The sequence below is a fragment of the Anabrus simplex genome, chromosome 5 (assembly GCF_040414725.1).
Source record: "Anabrus simplex isolate iqAnaSimp1 chromosome 5, ASM4041472v1, whole genome shotgun sequence".
Classification (NCBI taxonomy): Eukaryota; Metazoa; Arthropoda; class Insecta; order Orthoptera; family Tettigoniidae; genus Anabrus; species Anabrus simplex.
Genome location: NC_090269.1, coordinates 192001010 through 192028694, shown reverse-complemented (window position 1 = coordinate 192028694; position 27685 = coordinate 192001010). Strand labels below are relative to the sequence as shown.

The window sequence follows — 27685 nt, the reverse complement described above, 5'->3', positions numbered from 1 at the left end:
GTCGGCTATAACGACCGTTGGTTGGCAGTCCCTTCGGGGTCGATATAATCGATTTCGACTGTATTTGGGATTGGAAATAAGATTAGTATCCGAAGAGGTGAAAAAATATTCTATGCCAGCATTTAACAGGGATAATTAGTGCAGAGAGACGTGACTAAATCTTGCCCTGATACGGGAACGAATCACTCATATTCGGCCTCCTAGTCCACGCAGAAGGGTATAGAAACGGGGCTAAATCTTACTGGATCCACAGTTGTAAGAATAGCTGGAAGTAACGCAATTTGAAGAACGCTCAGAGGGAGTTCAGAAATTCGCGCATGCTGTCAGCGAAATGACTATACTGCGGTATTATTATCGCCTTTTTGTTCTTCCTAAGAAGAGGAGCAAACAGGAATGCAGATGAGAGTTTAGGTCAATCCAGCTAGAAGAAGGGTACGTTCACCTCCGGTAGGGAGGTTAGCGAACTAGCAGTTTGCGTGTGCTGGCCAGTAGGAGGCTGGGTATATAAGAGCTCACGTCAAGCAGCAGCCTACTTCTGCAGCTCGCCAAAGCCCTCTGTGAACACTACCACCATGAAGTGCATCATCAGCATCGCAATCCTCGCCACCGCCGCCATAGTCATTCAGGTACGTTTAATTCGTTATATACGCCTTTAAACGTTTTAGTGACCATTATTACACAAATGAGGACGAAAGCAAGAGATTAAGTACAAAATCGATCAGTTTCAAACATATTAACATTTTTTTCAAAATGGAAAAAAACTACATTGAAGTTTCGCTTTGCTCAAAAACGAGAGCTGTTGCGTTTCTTCATGAAACGATTTCAGGAATCTTATATTATCCCAATTGTTTGTAGGAAATATCCGCATTTGCGGGGGAACAGTAAATACAAATCTGACCTTTTCTGCTTCATCTTCACCTTCATCATCATCATCATCATCATCATCATCATCATCTTCTTCTTCTTCTTCTCCTAGAAAAGCGTACTTTTACATGTAGGATATTTAACACTTACTTGCTGATAGACGCAATGGACTCTGAGACATTTTATAAAAATGTGATTACATTTTGTTATAATTATTTTCTCCTAGTTTCCTTCTTTAAAATGGACATAAAAGATGTAATCGGTTGGAAGCCATGCATATGAGGATCAATTTGAAAGAACATTCCAACACAGGTCATAAAATTAAGACGTAACAGCTGAAAAGGACATGAATGGATGATTTGTCAAATGAAGTGCATCTACATCCTCAGATTTCTTTTAATGAGAATGCATTCTGGGAGCAGATTTAGTTATGAACATTTTTGTTGATATTCACAATCTTAATTTTTAATGATTTTGGAAAGGTGAGGATGGCCCCGATTGAATAAGCCCTACGTCGTTATATAATTTTAATGCTCTTAAACCTTAACTTCTTATTGATGTTACAAATTGTGTTCATCCAACTCGAAAGGTAATTCACACAAACATCGAGACAAAGAGAAAATTTTTTAAAATATTTTCCATGAAGTATGTTATAATTATTTCAACTAGAACATCCATTCTGGATCGGAATATCGAGTTTTATAGAAATCCCAATTCCTTTAATAGATGTGGAACATATTACGTATGTCAAAAATAACCTGACCAAGTCAGGAGCACGTACGGGAGGGAATCACGAAAGATCAAATACACATTTCAGCTCAATTTTACCCGAAATATGTCATGGTTGTCTACAGTTCTGCAGTATTCACAATTCAAAGAAGGATGGTTGCATAGAAAATGAAGCTCAACATTTCGACCTTTGAGCCGTTCATTAGTCCGCCTACAAAAACGAAGGAAAGGGAATTTATGTACCAAGATACTGAGTATGCAGTACGGGTCGTGATGCTGTAAGCTTGCATTCGTGAAATGGCGAGTTCCAACTCCAACGTCAATAACTCTGAAGGTGGCTTTCTATGGTTTCCCATTTTCACGTTAGACAAGCATCGAGGATGTATCTTTACATATAATCGTCGAAAACCAATCCAAATTAGTGCGACGTTCAAAACATAGTAAAGAAAAAAAATTTAATACACGGCGTAAAGAGAACAGGGGATGGAAACCACATATGAGGATCGCTCCGGACATCTCATTGTAGGTTGATACTAGCTAGGAAACTATTTTGTTCTATACTTTGCTCGCCTTTTCGCACCAATTAGAGCATAGTATCACTAACTCTCTTAGATGCTCAACAGGGATGCAAATAGCAACAAATGTCTCGCATTAATGCGAGGACAAATGTAATATTTCAGAATAAAAAAGACAAAACAACCGCTCACAAAAATTACCCACTCTAAAGGCTATGCAATGTCTGCAACAGTGCAGTTCAGAAAAATAATTCTTTAGACTTCTGTTTACCTCTAGACCTGTGTCTACAACAATTTATCATCTCTGTGAAAACTTTAAATAACTTGTAATGCTTATTTGAACTGCCCTATCCCATAAAAGTGTTAGAACTAGAAGAAAATAGTTTAGATACGAAATTACGTTTTTATTTCTTATAAAGATTAAATTAGATTAGATATGAAATATTGTTTTTTTCTCATTGTAAATATAATATATTAGTCTAGTTTAAATATTAGGTTATTAGACTGATTTGAAACACTGAAAAATAAACACATGTAAAAAGTTGCCACTGTAATTGGGATAATAAATCCTTTTAGTGCGCGTAAATAAATAAATAAATAAATAAATAAATAAATAAATAAATAAATAAATAAATAAATAAATAAATAAATAAATAAATAAATAAATAAATAAATAAATCACATTTAAAAGTTCAAATTGGGACCACAATTTTAGATACAATTTTCACGGAAGATTTCTTTAGGAATTATAGCCCTTCATGAACTTTACCTCCAATAAATACAAATGTATCCAAAAAGTATTTTACACTATGTTTCCTCAAAGGGAAATTACACTTTCCCTCAAAAATTTGGAGTTGGTTAATGCCATACTAATATTTTTCTTTTCTAGTTAGTCAATAATTAATGAAGGGTATTGAGACTGATTGTTCCGTCCAGATCCTTGGCTGGATAGTTGGATCAGAGGGCCCAGGTTCGATTACCAGGCGGGCCGGGTATTTTAACCACTTCTGCTTAATTTCTATAGCTCTAGGGTTAGGTGCTTGTCCTCTTCTTAATACACAACACATAACAGTAAAAGTCAAGACAGAAATACGTAATAAGGTACTGCATACATTTCTCCACATATGATTGGTGTCAGGAAAGGCATCTAGCCGTAAAACTAGGTATAATCAACATAGAGTGCTGACCCCAAACAGCTGGTAAAAGGCCACGGAGAAGACGGAGTTTTTAATTGTGTGAGGTCTTATGCCTCCTAAGAAAAGTGTATGGTAGGTATCTAAAAATAAGTCATGTGAGTTTCAGAAACTGAATGTTACCTGACAGCTGATTGGCAGGGGTGCAGCCATGTTCAAATAGCCATTTAAAATACATCTACTTTGAAGGAACATACATGTTTCATATATTTTTGTATTCAGGAAATACTATTTTATCCAAAGAAGTCAAAAATCAAAATGTACATTTTCGACAATGTTTCGCTCCAGGTACTCTTAAAATAGCAATCACCACCACCAAATCATCATCATCATCATCGAAAGGACGAGGGAGAGATTTTCTCGTCAAGATGACCCGTTTCAAACCTCGGTCAATGCATGTGGGATTTTTGAAATGAAATCTAACGACTTTGTTGTTCGGATTCTACGTAAAACTGGCTATGATCACAATATCAGGTCACGTAGATTAGAAAGCTAACTTGCTGTCTGACTACTAAATCTACCTTATGCAGTATAGTTTGTTCCATCTTCATCTACGCCGTGCCCCATGTACCGCACATGTATGGAATATGACAGTACTAACAGATAGCTGTGAGTTGTGCTAATGACTAACTCACACATCGGTTACATAATGCAACTGCATCATAGACGATATTTGAAGAAATACATACTCTAGACATCCGGAGTTATTGTAATTTGTGCTGATTCAGTATCCTGAATCATGAGAGATTGGATATCAAAATTTTCAATGGCCTTGCTTAAAGCACACTAACGCTGGGATGGATGAGAGATCAGGTTTTAACCTTCAATCCTTGGAACTCCAGGTTCGATTACTGCTCGGGTCGAGGGATTTTCAATATCATTCTCTTGGCTCCGAGACTGGGTGTTTGACTTGTCGCCAACTTTCTTGCAACTCGCATATCACATACAATACTGATGTCTATGCTTATTGTTTAAAGGGCCTAACATCTAGGTCATCGGCCCAGCACACAACACTATCCTCCAGCATGCTAACACGCAGCTTCCGACACACAGCAGACGTAGTCCACCAGCCTAGCAATAGCCACACGAAATTCTTCTCCTTCTCATTATTATTATTATTATTATTATTATTATTATTATTATTATGACTTTCTTTATCTGTTTACCCACCAGAGTTGGTTTTCCCCTCGGACTCAGCGAAGCATCCCACCTCTACCGCTTCAAGGGCAGTGCCCTGGAGCGTGAGACTTTGGGTCGGGGATACAACTTAGGAGGAGGACCAGTACCTCACCCAGGCGGCCTCACCTACTATGCTGAACAGGGGCCTTGTGGGGAAGGGGGGTGGGAACGTTGGAAGGGATATACAAGAAAGAGGGACGGAAGCGGCCGTGGCCTTAAGTCAGGTACGATCCCTGCATTTGCCTGGAGGACAAGTGGGAAACCATGGAAAACAACTTCGAGGATGGCTGAGGTGGGAATCGAACCCCGCTCTACTCACTTGACCTCCCGAAGCTGAGTGGACCCCGTTCCAGCCCTCGTAACACTTTTCAAATTTCGTGGCAGAGCCGGGAATCGAACCCGGACCTCCGGGGGTGGCAGCTGATCACACTAACAACTGTACCACAGAGGACATTATTATTATTATTATTATTATTATTATTATTATTATTATTATTATTATTATTATTATTATTATTATTGAAGCATTTGAAATGAAGTACATATGGAGCAATCATTCTTTGAAACGATAACCAAGGTATAATATGATTTTGATCTTATGAAGAGAATGGATGGTGCATCCCTGGGAACAGCTAAGGACCGGCTGAAGAGAAATTTGAGGACAAGAATCCATGGAGTTGGCCAGCTAAACCTGCACTTCGGAATACAAGGTTTTGAGTGGCAAATCATCTAGGACGAAGAGGAAACAAGAAAAACAAATACAACTGCTCGTTTATTACATCGTAGAAGCGCGCGGCTGTGAGCTTGCATCCGGGAGATAGTAGGTTCGAATCCCACTATCGGCAGCCCTGAAGATGGTTTTCCGTGGTTTCCCATTTTCACACCAGGAAAATGCTGGGGCTGTACCTTACTTAAGGCCACGGCCGCTTCCTTCCAACTCCTAGGCCTTTCCTGTCCCATCGTCGCCATAAGACCTATCTGTGTCGGTGCGACGTAAAGCCCCTAGCAAAAAAAAAATATATTACATCCGGCCAAATGGATTCTGTTCACGACGACGACAACGACGATAATCTGTATGTTCTTTTTTAATGTTGGCAGAGTTGCTTTAACAACATTTATACGGATTAGATGTGACTCACACTTCATTTTAACTTTAACTCTTAGGTATGACTACTGTAATTAGAGAGTGTATAATAACCCTCAAGTGATTAGCGGAGAGTAATGAGTGATAGGTAACATACAACAGTAAAAATTTACACATTAAACGCTGTCACCGACCTCAATTGATCGCCAGACCTGTTTAGAAAGTTGACAATATCACAGTTTAAGGGAGAACTCCTCCCTCAATATGGGTATTAGTAAGGTAACGTATAATTCAGTGAAGACCTAGCCCGTCTTATGAATCCATTTTACTTCCGTAATTTCCTTGCTTAAGAATGAAGTACACATGAACAAATGTATTTACCATTACTTGGGGCATGTTAGTCGTTTCTTTTGTTATTTGTTTTTACGTCCCACTGATTACATTTACAGTTTTCGAAGACGGTGACGTGCCGGAATTTTGTCCCGCGTAAGGTCTTTTATTTGCTGGTAAACCAAGCGACACGAGGCTGACAGATTTAAGCATTTTGGTTGGTGGTGAAACGCTGAAGCCGCGTACAGATTTAGCAACACCGCCTAGCAAAGCCTATTTGAATTCGGCCGCGAAGTGATGTGATTGGCTAACTTCAGCAGCTGATAAAATGACAACAGAGCGAGATATCGAATTATTTTTCAAATTATTTATCAGTATGACCAACCCTCTAATGCTCACACACCCTGTTCACGTTGTTTTCGACCACCCTGTATAGAAGATTAGAATGACAAGAGAATTTAACCGAATGAACGACTAACGTGATCACCAGGGTTCTTTTACATGCCAATAAGAACGACATCTACAATACCCTTGGCCGGCATCGAACCTGTGATTTTGGATGTAAGAAAGTAGCATGAGAATCACTTAAACCCGGTGCCAGTAATGGCGCAAGTAGGTGATCCTCCTTCCATAGTACGCAGTGGCTGAGGGGGATTTGTGATATACGCGTTCTAGGTGCGTTTCTAGGCATTGGGGGAGACAAATTTTGTATAACTGAGTGGTTGTTTCGTTAATAATATTTTTGAATTCTTTGAATAATAAAAAGAGACATTGCCATAATTTTCGCTATTTACTTTTAATAATAATAATAATAATAATAATAATAATAATAATAATAATAATAAGCAAAGTCATCTCCGAACAGGCCATGAAGGCCCTTGGAGGGGTGGAAGGTGAAGGCTTCCACTATCCGTAACCTCGGCACTTGATGAGGTAGAGTGGTTAGCTGTACGCCCGGCCGCCTTTGCCCCCAGGAATTAACCTGGTACTCATTATTCGTGTAGGATGAGTGAACCACAGGGTCATACGCAGCCCCGGAAGTGGAAATCTCGTTTCTTAAAGTTTACGACTTCCCGACGGGGATTCGAACCCAAGTCCTTCCGGACGAACCGAGCACGCCCTAACTGCCTCAACCAGGCAGCCCCTAATAATAATAATAATAATAATAATAATAATAATAATTGTACCGGGCGGTACACCTCCACACCGTTTATTTAAAAGTTGCGCCAGTTGAAACTCCTCTTCTGGAGGAAGTCTGAACTTTATCTACGGTCTTAATTTCCAAATTTCTCAGAAGATGTCACTACCTGGAAAATTTTGAGTTTGTGAACTGTGTCATTTTCGACGTACTTTTGTCTTGCTTGTATTAAGAAGTGTGAACTTTCTCTTCTAGAGGACACTACTGAAGATCAACAATAGTGCACCTAGTGCGGAGTCAAAGAACTATTTTGTTGGAGAAAATTTAATTTCAGGAGTTTGTTCTTTGTTAAATTTCTTTCTGTCATTGTTTAAGTTGGCAATATTTACCCCTTTCTTCCCCTTGTGTTGAATGTATCCAATCACGAATTTTTTCAATTAATTTCTGACCAATCTGGTGTATCTTTCCCCAACTTGAATCTGTTGCGGGGTCCTACCCAATAAAATCTTTGTGGGAGGGTGTTTTCTTTCCCCTAACGCCTTGAACTTTCTGCGAGAGTATTTAAACTGCTGATTTTAGGGTCTCCGGGCCACTTCTGTTCCATCTTTCAGTGTATTAAGTACATAGCAGGAGGCGGGAAGCGCCTCTTTCCTCGGCAGCGGTCAACAATAAGGTAATGGCCGATTAATAAATTTTTTTCTTTGCCAGCTCAGCAGTTTAACTTTCGGGGCAGGTTCTAAGCGTTCCCCTATGTAACCTTTTCCTAATATGTAACTTCTCTTTTCTTCTATTCTCTTGTAAAGCGACATACTGGGATAGAGAGTGTTTACCCTCTCGAGCTCCCACTCACATTGTTTGAGGTGAACTTATTTTTCGCAACCTATTCTTCAGTAATGTAAGTTAGTAGTTTCTTAAGTCACCTCTGTAGTATGGGAGTAGCCCTTGCATCAGTGGCCTTAGAGCCAAAATAGGTCTTAAAGACAAAGTGTATTAGGAGTGCAAGTTCGCCTCCTCTCAAATTGTGATTTTAGAGGTCATGTATTAACCTTCTTGTCATTTAACAGACCTCAGTGTATTGGGTATTTTGCCCCTGTGTATATGTCCTTTGAGGACGGCTTAAAGGTGGAGTTCGGAGTGGCCTATGATAGGCTTGTATTTTAAGGGGAAGTTGCCCTTTTTGAAAATTGTGTTTCTGCCTCAAGGAGGCTTTTGGATGTAATTGGAAGCCGGTGTTTCTGGCATGTTTGGGGGTTTTCGGCCCCTTTGTTGTATGGTGTTCATTGTAAGGTTGGGCTCATGGCTCAAGAATTATGTTTCTGACCTTTTGAAGCCCCAAATGGGGTACCTATGTAAATGTAATTGTCAATCGTGTTTCGGCTACTAAGTACCTGTTCTATTTGTTGTTACCTAATTTTGAAAAGAAAATATAACCTTGTTAAATTTTAAAATTAATTTCACTTTAGTAGCTTGAGACCCCTTCACCACCCAGCACCTTCTTTCATGCATAACTACCACCAAAACACGGTAACAATAATAATAATAAAATACTAATGTTATTGATTTTACGTCTCACTAAATACTTTTTAAAAGTTTTCTGAGACGCCGACGTGCCGGAATTTTGTCCCGCAGAAGCTATTTTTAACGTACCATTAAATCCACTGACACGAGGCTGACATATTTGAACACCTTCAAATACCACCGGACTGAGCCGAGATCGAACCTGCCAAGTTGGGCTCGGAAGACCAGCGCTTTACCGTCCGAGCTACTCAGCCCGGCTATTTGCTTTTAGACTGACACAACACCTGTGTGGTATGCGTGTGTAACAGTTAAGAAAACCGAGCTCGATAGCTGCAGTCGCTTAAGTGCGGCCGGTATCCAGTAATCGGGAGATAGTAGGTTCGAATCCCACTGTTGGCAGCCCTGAAGATGGTTTTCCGTGGTTTCCCATTTTCACACCAGGAAAATGCTGGGGCTGTACCTTAATTAAGGCCACTGCCGCTTCCTTCCCATTCCTAGGCCTTTCCTATCACATCGTTGCCATAAGACCTATCTGGGTCGGTGCGACGTAAAGCAAATAGCAAAAAACAGTTAAGAAACGCGCATTTAATACGCGTCCATTTCAATATAACAGCTTTATTTCTCGAAATATGACTACTGGCTGCGGTGTTTCCTTCCTTTCCTTCTTTCTTTTTTTCTCTTGCTATTTGCTTTGCTTCGCACCGACACAGATAGGTCTTATGGTGACGATGGGAGAGGAAAGGCCTAGGAATAGGAAGGAAGCGGCCATGGCCTTAAGTAAGGTACAGCCCCAGCATTTGTCTGGTGTGAAAATGGGAAACCACGGGAAACCATCTTCAGGACTGCCGACGGTGGAATTCGAACCCACCATCTCCCGAATGCAAAGTCACAGCGATGCGACCCTAACCGTACGGCCAACTCGCTCGGTGTGTTCCCTTCTTTAATAACCATAATCTAGAAAAAGAAACACTTTATCTGACATCTACTAAGAAACAAGAAACGAGAACTTCGAAGATTTGATTGATGAGTTCGCTACCGTCAAAGTCAGATGAAAATATCTATAATTGGTATATTTATTTTAATTTTAAAAGTAAGGTTAAATATTATTTTTATGGTATAGAATATTTTATCGTCATTTCAAGTACATGGGCATTCTTTTTGAGAGCAAGTGCTGTAATTGTGCGTAAGAGAATTTTTTTTTAAAAATCCACCACCGTACAATGATAGAGGAAGAGCGAGATCATTCAAAACAGTAAAGTATGTTACTGTGAAGTTTGAAAGTTTGGTAAAGCGAGCCAATTGAATTTGCGTTGCGGCAGATTCACCAAAAAAAGGAAAGAAAAGCAGAACTTGCTTGCTACTTGCCCGCCTCCGGCTGTAGGAAGCAATTAGGTTTAATAAGCAGCAGCCGAAACCCGTTCTGCCAGTCATGCGCAGGTCAGTGCTCTCCATCTGGACCATATATTTGCACGTGTTTTTTAATGGTCGTAATGAAACCTGATGTTAGAATAAAATGTTTCGTCCGTGTGTAGTTATCATCCTCAAGTTCATTCGAATAACCTTGTAACCCAAGGAAGCACTCTTGAGATCCTGCATCGATCAAGGAACGAGAAATAGCAGTTAGCGTTGATGTAGTAGACAGAAATGGAAGGATGAACTAACTGCCCGATACTAACATTTGGGGTGTTGCGTTCCATGACATGTTATTTTAATGTTAAACGTATTCCTTGAAAATAAAATAATCACTCTTGCCAATCTGCGTAAATAATGAGACGTTGCACGTTCTTTACAGCAATGCAATATCATTAATAGAGAAAGTAGCCTTGGCTGAATTTTTCGCGTTGTGGCCTTCAGTTCAGAGGATCCTGAGTTCAATTCTAGATCGGAAAGGGTACTTAAGACATGCCTGGTTAATATTTCTCTCTCAGGATTGACTATTGTGTTTGTCTCAATACACACCCTCTCATTTACATACAACACACCACCCTGTCGATCACGTAATAATTGAATTCTCCCCCTTCACATAGCGTTGGCCATTCGAACGTAAAACTGAGCCCAGATCAAACGAGTGACACAAATCGCGCCCATGACCGTGGTAAAAAGAGAACAGAGAATGCTTTTCGCTACACTCACAGTCTAAGGCAAGAGGACACACTGAACAGCTTGCTACAATTTAGCATCTCAAGAAAGATTAATTTTTTAGTCACAGATGGACGAGCTTAGACGAATTCAGTGGAGCAGTCTGTTATCCGTTGTCATAATTTCGCGATAGCAGGTTCGATACCAACTAAGGTCGTTGGCATTTGGTGGTATTTAAATATAATATCTCCGTAACGTTAGTCTCGGGCACTTAACAAACTCCTGCGGGACAAAATTCCGATGGTCTGGTATCTCTGAAAATGAAGAGTCTATTGAGATAACGTTGACAAGTAACGTTATTATTAACACATTTGTGAAGAGTCTACGAGACAGCAGCACCCATTTCTCGTTCGGGAGTTTTATTCTGAGCATAGGTCACAGTCAGTTCCTTCCACCTCCTAATTCAGTTGAATTCACCAATCTTCATCACCATCATTCACTTCATATTTAGCTCCTCAAATGAGGTTGGTGACAGGAAGGTCATCCGGCCGTAAAAGACCATGGCTTAAAGTATCATCTCATCCCATTTCCGACCCCGAACCAGAAAATATGTTGTTTCACTGTAATATACGGTAGAGGTTTTGAGCGGGCCGAGATTCTTAGGCCTGTCCCGATCTGAATCTAAGCCAAGCCCCAGAATAGGTTATAACTTACCACAGAGTCAGGACGGTTTTTTTTTTCAAGATTTTGTTAAGAATATGTTTCAAACAAACAGTAATATGTAAACTTCGAGCTAGGAGTGTGAACAAGTCATTATATTAATATATCGACAGAGTGCCATGGCAGCAGACAGATCGGATTCAATATGAAAAATGAGAGATAAAGTTTTCGACACCTCTTTTACCACATTGCTTGATAATTCTGAAATAGTTTCAGTAAAATAATCCTATAAGGAACCCTTGTATCGAGATGGTAAATAATTCCAACGGAAACTACAATAATTCTGCTATTCTGGGCATATTTTTCCCATACTGGTAATATTGTATAACTAAGATTAATTCTAATTTACAGATCAAAGATGCCATAAATTAAATTGTTTGTCTTTCTAACATGCCTGATACCAACAAACATTAGCCAGTTTAAGCCCGAGCCCGTAAAAACTTCTATTTATACGGTGCTATAGTCGAATCCCAGTTAGTGATTTCCTCACGAACACCTATTTTCAAACTGAAAATATCCTTAAAACACTGTCATTCTAACAATGGAAGAGGCCGCAGTTCAACAATTTACATATTTAGAGATATTTACAGATTTTATTACCTAAATACTGCTTGGCTTAGTAACATAGTGCATATATAAAAATCACACGACACTTAATAATAATAGTAGTGTTATTTGCTTTGTCCCACTAACTACTTTTACGGCTTTGGAGACGCCGAGGTTCCGATAAATCTACCGACACGAAGCTGATGTATTTGAGCATCTTCAAATACTACCGGACTAAGCCAGGATCAAACCTCCAAGTTGGGGTCAGAAGGCTAGCGGCTAAACCGTCCGAGCCACTTAGCCCGGCACAGGGCACCTGTATCCTTCACTGAATTACTTCGAACGCAGTGATAATGCTTCTAGGTAGTACCATAAACGTTCAGTTCCTAATATACTATATAATAGAACCCCTGAACTCCATATTTCGCGGTTCAAATACTGCGAGTTCACTCCACGGAAGCTTGATGGCTAAACCGTTAGCGTGCTGGTCTTTGGTCACGGGCGTCCCGGGTTCTATTCCCGGCAGGGTCGGGAATTTTAACCATAATTGGTTAATTTCGCTGGCACGGGGGCTGGGTGTATGTGTCGTGTCTATCGTAATTTCATCCTCATCACGGTGCGCAGGTCGCCTACGGGATTCAATCAAAAGATCTGCATCTAGCGAGCCGAACTTGTCCTCGGACACTCGCAGCACTACAAGAAATACGCCATTTCATTTACTCCACGGAACAACAGTACTCTCCTGGATGGTAGGCAACCCACCTCTCGCGAATCCAGGTAGAGCGCGAGCCGGCTTCATTGAGCTCCCATTACATACTTGTGGCGGGGTGGAGAGATGTAATTCTTATAAACTCTCCCCCTTTCCCTATCAGTGTCAACACCAAATACAGAAGCCTCAGCCTAGGAAAAAGCATCTCTCTGACTTACGTGGCTGAACGTCGAGCGAGCAAGTTCAAGCTGGTTGAGGGACGTGATAGCTGAGTGGCATTGTAGAAATGAAATTCCAGTTTTATTTTGTTTTGTTTTTGTATCTGGTCTTTACATTATAGTCATTAACAGGAAGCAGTTTTACGTGGCTGTCGATATCGTGTTCATAGTCACGTGATCTCCAGCTGGAACATTTCTCTTCAAAAATTCCACTTTCATTGGTCGGGATTCTAACGACGGTCGTCTTCTTGGTGAGAAGCCAATGATGATGCCATTCGTCAGTCACGCTCCACCCATAGTCATTAGTAGTATAATGATTATAAATTTTATACAATTGGTTAAAACCATCAGTTTTTGCGTAGAACGTTTTTACATTTTTTCCACTTGTCAAGGATACTCCTTCAAAATCATTTTTGCCGTCATATGGCAAGATAATTATTCGTGATTTCCCCCGATTACAAAATTATGTTTTGTCCAATTTCCTCTCGTATATCCTAAATGCCTACCGTCATCCATCTCTTGACACAGACCAGAGCAAAGTGTAGCTTCCACCGAAGTCCCAATCTCATCCATGGCTGTGACAATATGGAAGCTGTTGGGGTACGGGTGGTGCTGAGTGGTGGTGGTGGTGATTATTGTTTTAAGAGGAAGTACATCTAGGCAACCATCCTCTATATAACACTAATTAAAGGGAAAATATGGAAGGGATCCGACACTTCGAAGAATAAAGATATCGGCCAAAGAAAGACAAGGGCCACGAAGGGCGTGAAAATCAAAGACTCCCTAGCCCTCGCAAACCTAATAGCGTCGGGGTCGGAAAAGAACAAGAATTGACCAAGAGAGGTCGGATAGGATAGATGAAAGTGAGGAGCCTGGCACAAGTAAGTAGAAGCAATGCCAGGACTCAGCTAAGGGCCCCGTGGTCGCCAACCCACGCTCCAAAGTTCAGAGCCCCTGGGGCCCCTTTTAGTCGCCTCTTACGAAAGGCAGGGAATACCGTGGGTGTTATTCTACCGCCCCCACCCACTGGGGGTGGTGCTAAGTAATGACATTCGGAGCACAACTAGTGCCTGAGTGTTATAAAAGTTGTTGCTCATAAGGTTATTCGTGCTACAATAGCACTATCTGGCCCAGTGAGGAAAGCAATGGCAAACTACCTCATTCTTTACAATTTGTTTTACGTCGCACCGATATAGATAGGCCTTATGGCGACAATGGGATAGGAAAGACTTAGGAGTAGGAAGGAAGCGACCGTGGTCTTAGTTATGGTAAAGCCCCAGCATTTGCCTGGTGTGAAAATGGAAAACCACGGAAAACTATTTCCAGGGCTGCCGACAGTGGAGTTCGAACCCACTCTCACCCGGATGCAAGCTCACAGCTGCGCGCCCCTAACCGCACGGCCAACTCACCCGAAACTACCTCATTCCTCATCTTGCCTAGTACGCCTCACTTTGATGCTGCCATTGGATTTTGTGGTTTTCCTATAACTGCACAGCCTTTGGTGGTGCTATTTGAGGATCCAATCAGCTTCTGGGCTGATGACGTAACAGACAGACATCCTAATATTGTGAGGAAAGCATTTCCTGCGGGAAACTACCTCCCACCTCATTTGCCTAGAACGCCTCTTCAGTGACGCCTAGGCTGATGGTAGATTTTCTGAAGATCAAGCCGACGCAACACACATACAGTATTTGCCTTCTTGTAGACCTATAATCTAGGTTAATACAATGAGCACTCAAAATGCCGATAGATGACAGCATTTCCTCTGCATAGACCTTACTATTCCCCTTCGAATAATGTCAAAATATTTTGACTATAGCCTTAACAGTAATATACAAACATTGTCATATACCAAGCGAGTGACTCGCGGTTTTGATCCACGCATGCATTCAGGAGATCGTGGGTTAAAACCCCATTGTCGGCAGCCCTGCAGGTGGTCTTCCATAGTCTCCCATTTTCTCACCAGTCAAATGCTGAGGCTGTACCTTAATCAAGGCCACGGTCAATTCATTCTCACTTCTATCCCTTTCCTGTCCCATCGTCGCCATAAGACCTATAATTGTCCGTGTGACGTAAAGCAAATAATAAAATAAACAAATATCTAGATCTAAGAACTAAGACCTCATCTCATTTTATTTAGCCGTGGCCAATACAGAAATTGCGTAATGAATTTTTTGTTGGCCATCTCCGTACAGGTCCTTGGAGTGGAAGCCACAGGCCAAGTTAGCTTTATGCCCTTTGCTCCCAGGAATCTGCTGTAGACTGAGTGATCTTTACGGTCGTATCTCTCCAAAACTAGAAGCCTTCTTTCTATCCTTTTCGAATTCCTGACAGAGATTCCAATCCACATCCTTTCGGGTGAAACGAGTACGCTTACACTGCCTCGGCTGGGCAGCTACCACTGGTGTGATATATTGTTAAATTAAATAGCAAACATTTTCTTATTTGGACATGCCACCTCATGTTCAGCATCAGATATAAATGATTCTGGATTAAATAATATCCATATTTGTTACAGGCAGAGGATGCAATCCCACCACAAGCAGATTCAACACCTTCGTTTCAGGACAAGATAAGGCCGGTGGCTCATAAGTGCAACGGAGATTCCAAAGCCTCAGACGGTAAGAAAAAGTGATATTTTGAATACCTATTTTACACATATCTAAATACTCGACCTACTCCGAATCACTGCCACACGTTAAATTTTACATCAAGTAACTAAGTGTAAGAACTTACTGTATACTGAGATCGGAAGCTGGGAAAGTTTTCCTATTTTCTTCCTAGAATTTTATTATTATTATTATTATTATTATTATTATTATTATTATTATTATTATTATTATTATTATTATTATTATTATTATTATTTAAATTAATTGAGCCAACCGTGGGTTATGAATGCACCAGTGGCATAACATATTTTGTTCTTCGGCTTACACGTCTTTTATATGTTCGCCTAAAGTTTATCAACGCCAGGCTTCTTCTACTCTTTCTCATTGAGACGGTGGTATTTTCGAACGGCCCTTGAGACTTGAACCTCGTTAAGATGGCTCATGGGATGTGCTAGTTGACGTATAACGTGCTCAAATGACCGCAGTAGTCTGTGTACCTCACAACGACACACGAACGCACCCCTATTCATTGGTCAATTCCAGTGGCTCGGGTAATGGGTGTGTGTGCCGTTTCCAGCATTAGAATTCATCGTACCTACAGCACCATCCTCGCCATCCTCCTTTCGTACTCTGCCATATGTCTTCTGTAGGTGTACGAAACATAACAGTAACTGTAGCTTAAGTAAAATATAAATAAATAAATAAATAAATAAATAAATAAATAAATAAATAAATAAATAAATAAATAAATAAATAAATAAATAAATAATAAAGAAAATCTCTGAACTTGTGAAACCTGCCGTAAATCATGGGTCAAGTTACCTCTTGACTTCATGCATTACATTATCCTTGATAAGTTTCAAGTAGACCTCACTTCAATGAACGTGACGTTACGAAGTTTGGCAGACTGCCGGAATTTGCTGTAGTGGCAATGGCTGGTTCAGAATAACGACTCAACTACGCTCAATCTCTCCCACAGGAAATAATAAAACCAGTGCCGACAAGTTAGAATGGTTTTTTTTTCTGTTCACAATAAAAATAGGTTAAAAGAATTACTACACCATACCAACGCATGTATAATTTCACCTCTTCCTAATGTTGTCGATATTTTTATTGTATGATGTATGTGGTATTTGTCGATTTCACAAAAGCTTATGACTCTACTGACCGCCCAACACTCTTCTCAGTGCTGTGAGAACGAAGAGTGGATTACTACACACGCACCCTCATCGAACAGACTCTCACAGACGTCTCCTCCACCGGGCGAGTTGGCCGTCCTGTGACCTTGCATCTGGGAGATAGTGGGTTCGAACCCCATCAGCCCTGAAGATCTGTGGTTTCCCATTTTCACACCAGGCAAATACTAGGCCTGTTTCTTAATTAAGGCCTTGGCCGTTTCCTTCCCACACCTAGGCCTTTCCTATCCCATTGTCGCCATAAGACCTATCTGTGTCGGTGCGACGTAAAACAACTTGCAAAGCGATAAATAAAGAAAAAAGAAAAATAAATAAAATAGAGTTTACGCGTCATAGCAGTAGAAAATCGACATCCACACGTATTGTACAGGATGATTTTTTTTTATACTAATGCTCAACATTTACACATAACATTACTTATGTCCTTGTGGTCTTATTTTTTCAGATGACGTGAATGCTGTCGTGAACAGGGAGGAACTTAAGACGCAAGAAGCCAAGGTAAGAAATTCTCAGATCTTCGAATTTGTATATTAGATACTGCCGCGGCTCCTTTTCATTAGCACGTGCATCATCATCATCATCATCATCATCATCATCATCATCATCATTTCCGGCTCCATGGCTAAATGGTTAGCATGCTGGCCTTTGGCCACAGGGGTCCCGGGTTCGATTCTCTGCAGGGTCGGGAATTTTAACCTTAATTGGTTAATTTCGCTGGCACTGGGGCTTGGTGTATGTGTCGTCTTCATCATCATTTCATCCTCATCATGACGCGCAAGTCTCCTACGCGAGTCAAATCAAAAGACCTGCATCTGGAGAGCCGAACTTGTCCTAGGACACTCCCGGCACTAAAAGCCATGCGCCATTTCATTTAATTTCATTTCATTCTTGTTTAAAATATGATCATGGCTTAAATATACGCTCACTTGTGCTATTTATTAACAACTAATCGACATGTTTAACCTTACCACCAACACATGTTAGAATTTTACAAATAACATTTAAAGAATAATAAATGTCCGCCTTTGTGGTGTAGTGGTTAGTGTGATTAGCTTCCACCCCTGTCTGGGTTCGATTCCCGGCTCTGCCACGAAATTTTATAAGTGATACGAGGGCTGAACAGGGTCCACTGAGCCTCGGGAGATCAACTGAGTAGAGGAAGGTTCGATTCCCACCTCACCTGTCCTCGAAATGTTTGTATTCACTGCTATGTGTTTCTGTGGTGGTTGGTAGTGTGGTGTGAACAGCATACAGTATCGTATCGTATCGTCGTATCTTTTGCAGTGTGTTCCTGAAGCTAGTATTATGCGAATGAAACAATGACGTCCTTACAGTTTGCGAATGCTGTTTGAAGCACCAATTTCCTCCCCTTTTCGTTACTTATTAAACAGATACATACACACATGTAACGAATCTAAAGCAAAAATAGAAAGAGATCAATTTCCATACAATTGTAAAATTATGAAACAGAGTGGATCGCACCAGGAAGGACACCAACAGTGTTTCGTTATTTTTAAAAAGAATGTGAAAAATATAAAATAAATAAGCACTTATGAAATAATGGAGGGTAGGATAAATGTCTGTCATAAAATATACAAAACTGTTCAAACATCTAGGACAAAGAAAGGTCACAGTTTGAAAATTGGGTATATACACTTCTTAGTTTTAGTTATGTTGATTATGCTAATAGACAAATGAAATGTAATAATAATAAAATATATCTGTGAAAAACAATTTGGATTTCAATAAACGAATACGCTCTGCTGAGGTTTATTTAACTATCTGCTTTACGTCGCACCGACGCAGATAGGTCTTAAGGCGACGATAGGATAGGAAAGGGCTAGGAGTGGGAAGGAAGCGGCCGCGGTATAGCCCCAGCATTTGGCTGGTATAAAAATGCGAAACCTACGCGGCTGTAAGCTTGCATTCGGGAGATAGTGGGTTCGAATCCCACTATCGACAGCCTTGAAGATGGTTTTCCGTGGTTTCCCATTTTTACACCAGGCAAATGCTGAGGCTGTATTTTAGTTAAGGCCACGGCCGCTTCCTTCTAACTCCTAGACCTTTCCTATCCCATCGTCGCCATAAGACCTCCCTGTGTGGGTGCGACGTAAAGCCACTAGCAAAAAATGCGAAACCACGGAAAATCATCTTCAGGGCTGCCGACAATGGGGGTTCGAACCCACTATCTCCCGAATAAAAGCTCCAACCTGCGCAGCCCTATATGCATGGCTAACTCGCTCGGCCCCTCCTGAGTTTCAGGTAAATGAAATGAAATGTCGTATGGCTTTTAGTGCCGGGATATCCCAGGAAGGGTTCGGCTCGCTAGGTGCAGGTCTTTCTATTTGACTCCCATAGGCGACCTGCGCGTCGTGATGAGGATGAAATGATGATGAAGACAACACATACACCCAGCCCCCGGACCACTGGAATTAACCAATTAAGGTTAAAATCCCCGACCCGGCCGGGATTCGAACCCGGGACCCTCTGAACCGAAGGCCAGCACACTGACCGTTCAGCCAACGAGTCGGACTGAGTTTCAGGTGATTTAGAACTAGGGAATGGAAGCATACATACATACACACATACATACATACATACATACACAACATAGACCCCAATCAAACTGACTGTATTGGGGTTACTTGCGATAAGAAGGCTATTTATCTCAAAATGAAATTAACTTTTTCGTGCTACTTCTTAAAGATGACTAACATTCAGCCCAAATTATAGGAACAAGATGAGAATATTATCGGCTATATCATTTTCTAGAATGTATTACGCAATTTACTCTTTTTTGTACCAGATTCTTAATTTAAATCGTGCATTACTGTCAACAACTCCCGTTGACTGCAGTTTTCAGCACCCCATTTCATGTGCAAAGACCTATATCAAGCCATTGCGATTGCTCTTGCAGAACATTATCAGCGGCTTAATAAATAGCCGCAGTCGTTTAAGTGCGGCCGGTATCCAGTATTCGGGAGATAGTAGGTTCGAATCCCACTGTCGGCAGCCCTGAAAATGGTTTTCCGTGGTTTCCCATTTTCACACCAGGCAAATGCTGGGGCTGTACCTTAATTAAGGCCACGGCCGCTTCCTTCCCACTCCTAGCCCTTCCCTGTCCCATCGTCGCTATAAGACCTATCTGTGTCGGTGCGACGTAAAGCAACTAGCAAAAAATAATAATAATAATTAATTAATTAATGTCGTTTTATTTCTATTTGCAGTGCTTACAGAAATGTGTGTACGCTTCGATTGGAGCGATCAAGGACGGCAAAATCGCTAGCTACGAGGATGGGCTGAAGATCTACAAGAAGCTGTACGAGAACGACAAGGATAAACTGGAGAACGCAGAAAAGGCGGTCAAGGACTGTAGTAAGATAGGTGAGTTCTGTCCAAGAACGCTCAAATCCTACACAGTTGAACATCGCCGGCAATTTTAGAGAACTTTAAAAAATATTCAAATAGTTTCCAGAATGACCGATGATTTTATAAAATCATCAATATTTAAGAAAAATCACACGGGAACGTTTGCACTGTAGTTATAGGCTATAACAACTTTAGAAGTGAAGTTAAAAGTGAACATTGTCGTGACGTGTACAGGTTCAGTAGAGCACTTCTGCTGGGTTCAGATGTGCACAAAATGGGGTTATTGAAATATTCATTAGAAAGCAGAATTGCATATTATTCTCCATCACTGGATTAATTAGAAGACGGAAAGGTACTACATATGAATGCCGTGGGTATTATACTGTGCTGTATTATTGAGAATCTCTTTGAAGAATGCCACAGTGGGTTTATAAATATATTAATAATTAGCAAATGTACCCGTGATTAGCTGGGGTATTCTACATTGTATACAGATGTCGACGTAAATTACTCTATACGCAGTGAGAAAAAAATTATTAAACTGTATGTCTCTTAAAAAATATTCAAGTACCGGTAGTTTCCAAAATCACCGGTTATTTTATAAAATCACCATCAGTTTAAGAAAAACCGCGCGGAAGAAACACCATGGGGAGGTCCCCATACGTTCCTTCAGATGTAATGTGCACGTTCAGGAATTTTGATGATAATTGCAGGCCACGTTTCCTACTGCCATTCACAATCAAATTCAGGAGATTCTACTATAACGGAAGGCTCACTTGCCTGCTGCCATTCACAATCGAGTTGGGATTTTTTCAATAAATTACAGGACACTCTTCCTAATGACATTCACAATCGAGTTGTGGAGTTTTAATTATAATGGCAGCCACACTTGCCTAACACGCGCTACAATCGAAACTGGGAGTTTTGATTACAATGGCAGGCCTCCTTGCATACTAAAAATAAAATCCATAGATCTCTAAATAAGCTCCAGTTATTTATTTTATAATACTGGCTTTACCTCCCACTAACTACTTTTCGGTTTTCGGAGACGCCGAGGTGCAAAGCTCCAGTTAATGGTACGTTGTGTGACTTAATCGGCGAAACCACAGATGGCGAAGGAAAAATGCACGAAAGAAATAGTGTATAGTATCACTCAATGGAAAGAGAATCCAGGATTTGGAGATTAGCATTCGCGTTCATACGGAGAAATTATAGAAGAAAGTAATACAGTTATGAAAGTTGGCATTAACTGAAAATAGGATAATAACTGAGGACAGCCGGATAGGACAAATATGTAAATACCATGCGGATGTATTGGAAAAACGAAATGTCCCTCAATAAATTCTGGAGTTACGGATTTTAAAAAGCGGTAACAGAGGAGAAGTTTAGGTGCAGGGATTCTCAGGTAATCAGATAAGAAGACGATTTATGGTGTTATTACTTAAGCCTAAAAAAGGCAAGACAGAGGCAAGAAATTAGAACAGAAAACGTAAATAGAAAAGAAATACAGAATTTTTTTTTAGCAAATCCCAGAAGACACCTTACGGTGTGAAGTAATGGGTCACAATCCGCGGTACTGTTGTAAATATTAACAGCCACCCTTAGTACTATTCGAAGACGATTATAACCTCCAGCAGTATTCCGCAAATATCCCGTAGAATGGCAGCTTTATCTCTCTCTCTCTCGCCTTCTACCCAACGAATAATCACGAGTTTACAGGAATTATGATTAAAATGGCATTACGTTACTTCCGTGTCGGCAAGCAGCCAGACACGTTGCCATGGTAACCGGTAGGTTCGCTGTCGGTTTGCGAGGGTGTCACTCACTCAACGCAAACCATGAAATCCGCAGAAATTTCCTCCGTCATTTGAAGAGTAAGTGAAATTATGTAGATAACAAAAATTTTTTAAAATGAACGGATGTTTCACATATAGTCTGCAGAGTTCACAGAAAATCAATAATGTATGAGAAAATACCACATAACTCGTTTGACTCCCTATAAACCCCTAGTCTGTTCCGTGATTTTTAAATCATATGCATATCAAAACCTGCTCCTGGATGAGTGTACTCTAAATATGAAGCTTGGTCGTGATCTATCCAGCCGCTTCGTCGTGATGGTGGAACAGACGCACAAACTAAAAACCACGGATACGGTCTTGAGTTGACCTAAAACGGATAAATATGCGAAAACTTGGCAAAATAAACGACTTCATTTATCTAGGTGGTTAAAGAACATCGGCTGTTTACTGATCCCGTATCAGTCAGCGGTTCTGAAACTCTTTACAATTTACAGCTAGAACTGCCTTAGTTATTGGGCAGAATAGTAGACCAGCTTTCTTATATTGCACGACTTCGCAGCAAAGATTGTATCTATCTTTACCTCTACGTCTGCGAATATTTATTTTAAACTGAATCAGGGTAAAAGCTCTACGCGCACACTAACAGACGTATTGTACAAATACCAGTGATGTTATTGGCTTTACGTCCCTACGTCTCTGCCGAGACGAGGTTGACGTATTTGAGCACCTTCAAATACCACCAGACTGAGCCAGGATCGAACCTGCCAAGTTGGAGTCAGAAGGCCAGCGCCTCAACCACCTGAGTCACTCAGCCCGACAAGCGTGGAACTAGAAACCACGTGAAACGATCTTCAAGGATGACGACAGTGGGGTTCGAGACTACTATCTCCCGAATGCAAACGGATAGCAAGGGCCACTTTCTCATGCAATTAGAGTCTGTGTCACTAATCCTCGGACGTAGATCAATCTCCAAGTTAGAACGAAATCTGAGGCCCCACACTTTTGACCTCCCCTAGTAAGTAGTGAGGAGCCATCTGACGGTGGGATGGAGTCCCTGGTCTAGAAAGCAAAGAATTATGGCCGAGAGGATTCGTTACGCTGACCACGCATCACCACGTAATCTGTAGACATTCAGGCTGAGCAGCAATCGCTTGCTAGGCCAAGGACAATTAAGGCTGTAGCATCACCATGGGGAGGGGCTGAATGGGCAACGTCGTGATCTTCGTGGATAACTGGTCACAAAGAATAATGGATTTTATAAACTTCCTTCAGCTTATTTCTGGGGTCGCTGCAGCCCCCAGGCTCATTTTTGTTTTGGCCGGGGACTTTAAAGCCGGATGCCCTTCCTAACATCACGTGACTTTTGAGATGAAAATCTCAACTGAAGATCGACCGGGATTCGAACCTCAGCCTTCCGGGTAGGAAGCCAGCAACTAAGTTACTGAACTAATCACGCCCCCGGATTTTATGTATGTGTATTATTTCTCATAATTCCTCACTACAAGCAAACATACAGTCTATAAATTATCGAAGTCATAGGCTTGCTGATCGGGAGTGGCGACAATATCAAGAAAATTCGTGTAGTTCTACAGAACGTTCTTTCTTTCTTTCCTTTTTAATTCGTTTACCCTCCAGGGTTGGTTACTCCCTCGGGCTCAGCGATAGATCCCACTTCTACTGCCTCAAGGGCAGTGTCCTGGAGGGTGAGATTTGGGTCGGGAGATACAACTGGGTAGGAGGACCAGTACCTCGCCCAGGCTGCCTCACCTGCTATGCTGAACAGGGACCTTTCTCACACTCCGGAATTTTGGGAAGGGATAAATGACATACGGACAGAGTTGTGTTGCAGTATTACATGCCTGGACAAATGGTGGTGGTGGTGATTATTGACACCTTGTTGCATGGAGAATATATCGAAACTGGTTGTCCCACCCTTCCTGCTATCATGTTGTTCTAAATAAAATATTTTCTCCTTCCTACCTTGTTTACTATTAACCAAAATAAAATAGAAACTAATATTGAGTATTTCTATTCCAGCGGAGGAGAATGCATCAAAGGAAGAATGTGAATTAGCAGCAATCATCCAGGAATGCTTCAGGAAGTACTGATGGAATTAAGGGTAAGTTGTCGTTTTAGCCTGTAATAATTCACTAGATAAAGTGTCCGTCTACGTAGCGTAACCTTTAACAGCCGTCCTTGAGTTCGATTCCCGGGCCAAGCCGATGTGCACATACTACGGATGTTATCGAGTACAATCCTTCGAATTCCAACGGCCTTATGTTATGGATTTGAGAGTGGTAGCGCTCTTGAATGAACTCATTAAACATTCCCAACCATGAATGAATACATTACGCACGTGGAAGAGTACTGAATAAAGTGCAATCTTCCGGTGACAACCTAGGCCTCCCGTTAGCTCAGCTGGAACCGACAGTGAATTCATGAGCTGCTGGATAAAATGTGAGCTGGTTCGAATCACCAGAAGTGCTACTTTCAATTGTTTTTATTTCATCTTACTTCGCGGACATGTTGTCTTGCATAAATGTTTTCAGCTACTGGTAAAGCCAAGAAAAGGGCCGTTTGACGATCAGGTCTGGACGGGAACAGTATGGCCGATGGAAAAGACTTACGGTACGTGAACACAAGTTTGCTAACACAGTATGTGCACATTCGGGCACGCCGTTGATTCGATACTCTGACTTGCTGGAGCATGTTAGGATTTATGGATCTGCAGGCCTCCATAATTAGATTTCGAAGGCTCTCAGGATCTTCTGGATGTTGTGCGTAGACTATATGTTTTAAATAGCATCACAGAAGAAAGTACAATGATGCGATTGGGCGGACCAGGGAACGGTCCTCCCTTCCCCCCCCCCCCCCCCACTAACCGAGTTGTAGCATTCAGATGGTTGCAAACGACTGCTAAATTGTGCGGTGGATCTGCGTCATGCTAAAACCACATGGTAACACACTGTTCTAGTGGAACATCCTCTGACAACAGTGGTGATTGATGGCTGAGAAAATGTAGGTAGCGAGCTATTGTCAAATGGGTCTCAAAGAAATGTGGGACAATTAGGTGGTTACGCAAAATATCACACCAAACATATACCCCCCATCGCACTTGAAAGGCTGCTTTTCTTATCCAGTGGAGATTGTCAACTCTCCAATAATGTATGTTGTGGTGATTCACGGTACCATTATTCTGAAACTGTGATTCGTCCGAAAACAAAATTTTCAGAACGCACACCTGATCATTTGCCAAAAGTTGACCCAAGCTCCGAAATCTGCCCCGTGGAACTCCTGGTGTAGTTGCAGGTGATGGGGATGAAAGCGGCTGCCATGCGAGATACTGTACATACTAGAGACGACTGGCTGATATAAGACTGGTGTGCCGCTGCCCGTGTACTGGTACAGTATGAGGATAGCGTTCAACACAACCTCTTAGCTACGGTAACTCTTGAAGTCACAGGTGCCTCTCTGACTGGAGGCAGTCCGAAGAGTGACCCTATTACTGTGGCTGGTTGACGTCTGTGCGGAAATCTCTCTTGGTAAATGCGTTGTGCTTGTAGTGCTTTCGCTCTTGATTCACCGTAAATGAAGAGCATATCGACGTTCTCATCCGCTGAATACATAGCGAAGGAATGAACAGCACCACCAAGACCACATACTACAGTACTTGAGTGGGGACAGTTAACATCCATATCCCAATAAAACAGTGTACTATTGGTCAAATGTGGCACGAACAGGCGTGTGTTTGATAGCCAAAGCTCCGATTGCACAGCAAGAAACGAAACAAAATTCTACAGGAGATTCGAGCCATCAGCGACCAGCGCGAGGGACAATTTCTACATTGTTTAGCTAACAGAGCCATGCCGACAACACCTGGCAACGTGTCTACAAATCGTACATAATGTGCATTCACCAACACCAACTCCTTTAATACTTCAGTATAGTTTTCAGCATTCCACTCATATTTTACAATGCCTATATCCCAATAAAATAGTGTCATTTGGTACAGTCCGTTAACAATATCGTTTGGTAGATAGATACATTTTGTAACCACCGGATATATACAGGCTTTCACAACAATGTTGTGATTACGTCATCTGACACCATCTAAACTTATAGACTAGTTTCCTCTGCAAGTTTATACTTCATGACATGGTACAATATCACAGGTAGGCAAAGGAATTTAGACTTTCTGTGCTCTTGGAATTTGAAAGGTGGTCGAAGATCTGAGATTGTCAGTAGAGGTTGCTTTACCGAAGTGGTTAAAGCGTGTTCGGTTCACTTGAGAAGATATGGCTTTGATTCCTCGTCAGGAAATCGAAACATTTGGAAACGAGGTGTTCTTTTCTAAAGTGGCACATTGCCCTGTGGTCCATTAACCCATACTAAAAATGAGTACCCGGTTAATTCCTCGGAACAAAGGCGATCAGGCATAGGGCTAACCAATCTGTCCCCCTTGGTGCCGAGGTTTACGCAAAGTGCAAGATTTTACCTTCCGATTCTCCTACGACCTTAGTGGCCTGCACGGAGATGGCTTACAGTAGTATTATTATTTGTCAGCATATTTTATCGGACAGCAAATATTAAAATTATGATATTGTTCCATGATGAGTTTATGATGAAATAAATTGCACCAGTAATGTTTGATCCATATTTTCGTTTGTTGTTGTTTATTATTTCAAGTCCAGTTTCCCTGTCCTAATCTTAAATAACGCTGAATTTAGAATTTGAACTGCATTCTACAACCTGATTTAACTGTTGTGTGAATAACACTTCTTGGAAAACGCAGACAAATATATTATTTTAGCTTTTTATATTCATTCCCATGAGCTAAACAAAATTATGACTGGGAAGGATGTTATTGTAAATGAATGGTTAGCGAACGTCAATGAATCGTTCTTGGGTGAGACATAATTCATGGCAACGCTGTCCAGGAGTTCAAAGTTTGGCAGCTTAAACCTCTAACTCTGATGGCTCGCACTATGTTCTTAACATTAGTTATTTCATTGTCATATACGTAAAGATATTTGTATGTTAACATTATTTTTTCTTTCTTTCTTAATCACTTTACCCTCTAGAGTTGGTATATACCTCGGACTCAGTGAGGGTCCCAATTCTACAACATCAAGGGCAGTGTCCTGGAGCGTGAGATTTGAGGTTGGGGGATACAACTGGAGAGGACGACCAGTACCTCACTCAGGCAGCCTCTCCTGCTATGCTGAACAGGGGCCTTGTGGGGGTGGGAAGATCGGAAGGGATAGACAAGGATGAGGAAAGGAAGCGCCTATGGCCTTAAGTTAGGTATCATCCTGGCATTTGCCTGGAGGAGAAGTGGGAAACCATTTCGAGGATGGATTAGGTGGGAATCGAACCCCTCTCCACACAGTTGACCCTCCCGAGGCTGGGTGAACCCCGTTACAGCGCTCGTACCACTTTTCAAATTGCATGGCAGAGCCAGGAATTGAAGCCGGGCCTGTGTGGGCAGCAGCTATTCACACAAACCACTACGCCACAGAGGCAGACCATATTTTTTCTCCGAGGTTAAAATCTTCATATCGTATCATGAGTTATATTTTACTGTTAATGTGATTCTCAAACTGTTATGTTGCAGGAGACGTCGTCCCGAACTCGAGTAGCAGCGAGTGGACCATGGCTGTTAGTTTAGTTGCCCGCCACTGAAGCTTCTCTAACTGTTGTTGTAATACTGTAGTCTGTCATATGATCGTGAAGGATCACAAATATTGTTTTTTAATAAATAAATAAATAACATCTTGTGTGTTGGATGTGAGGTGTTGTGTCTGCTGGGGAATTATTTATGCAAGATCCTATCCATGTCAACGAAATATCCATATCAACTAGACTGATAACTAAAAGGTTTCTTTCC

At 41.3% G+C, this 27685-nt stretch overlaps 1 protein-coding gene across 1 annotated transcript; it reads left to right on the top strand.

Annotated features, from left to right (window-relative positions):
- The first annotated feature begins 477 nt into the window (after positions 1 to 477).
- Positions 478 to 27584, top strand: LOC136874755 (general odorant-binding protein 19d). The gene is made up of 6 exons (XM_067148425.2): positions 478 to 626; positions 15341 to 15443; positions 17076 to 17128; positions 19858 to 20014; positions 23836 to 23917; positions 27413 to 27584. The coding sequence occupies exons 1-5, from the start codon at positions 573 to 575 to the stop codon at positions 23904 to 23906; spliced, it is 438 nt and encodes a 145-aa protein (XP_067004526.2). The 5' UTR covers positions 478 to 572; the 3' UTR covers positions 23907 to 23917; positions 27413 to 27584.
- Positions 27585 to 27685: the final 101 nt, after the last annotated feature.

Coding starts and splice junctions, on each gene's coding strand:
- LOC136874755 (XM_067148425.2), top strand. CDS start 573: ATGAAGTGCATCATCAGCATCGCAATCCTCGCCACCGCCGCCATAGTC. Junction 627..15,340: donor CCGCCGCCATAGTCATTCAG/GTACGTTTAATT, acceptor TATTTGTTACAG/GCAGAGGATGCAATCCCACC. Junction 15,444..17,075: donor AGATTCCAAAGCCTCAGACG/GTAAGAAAAAGT, acceptor TTATTTTTTCAG/ATGACGTGAATGCTGTCGTG.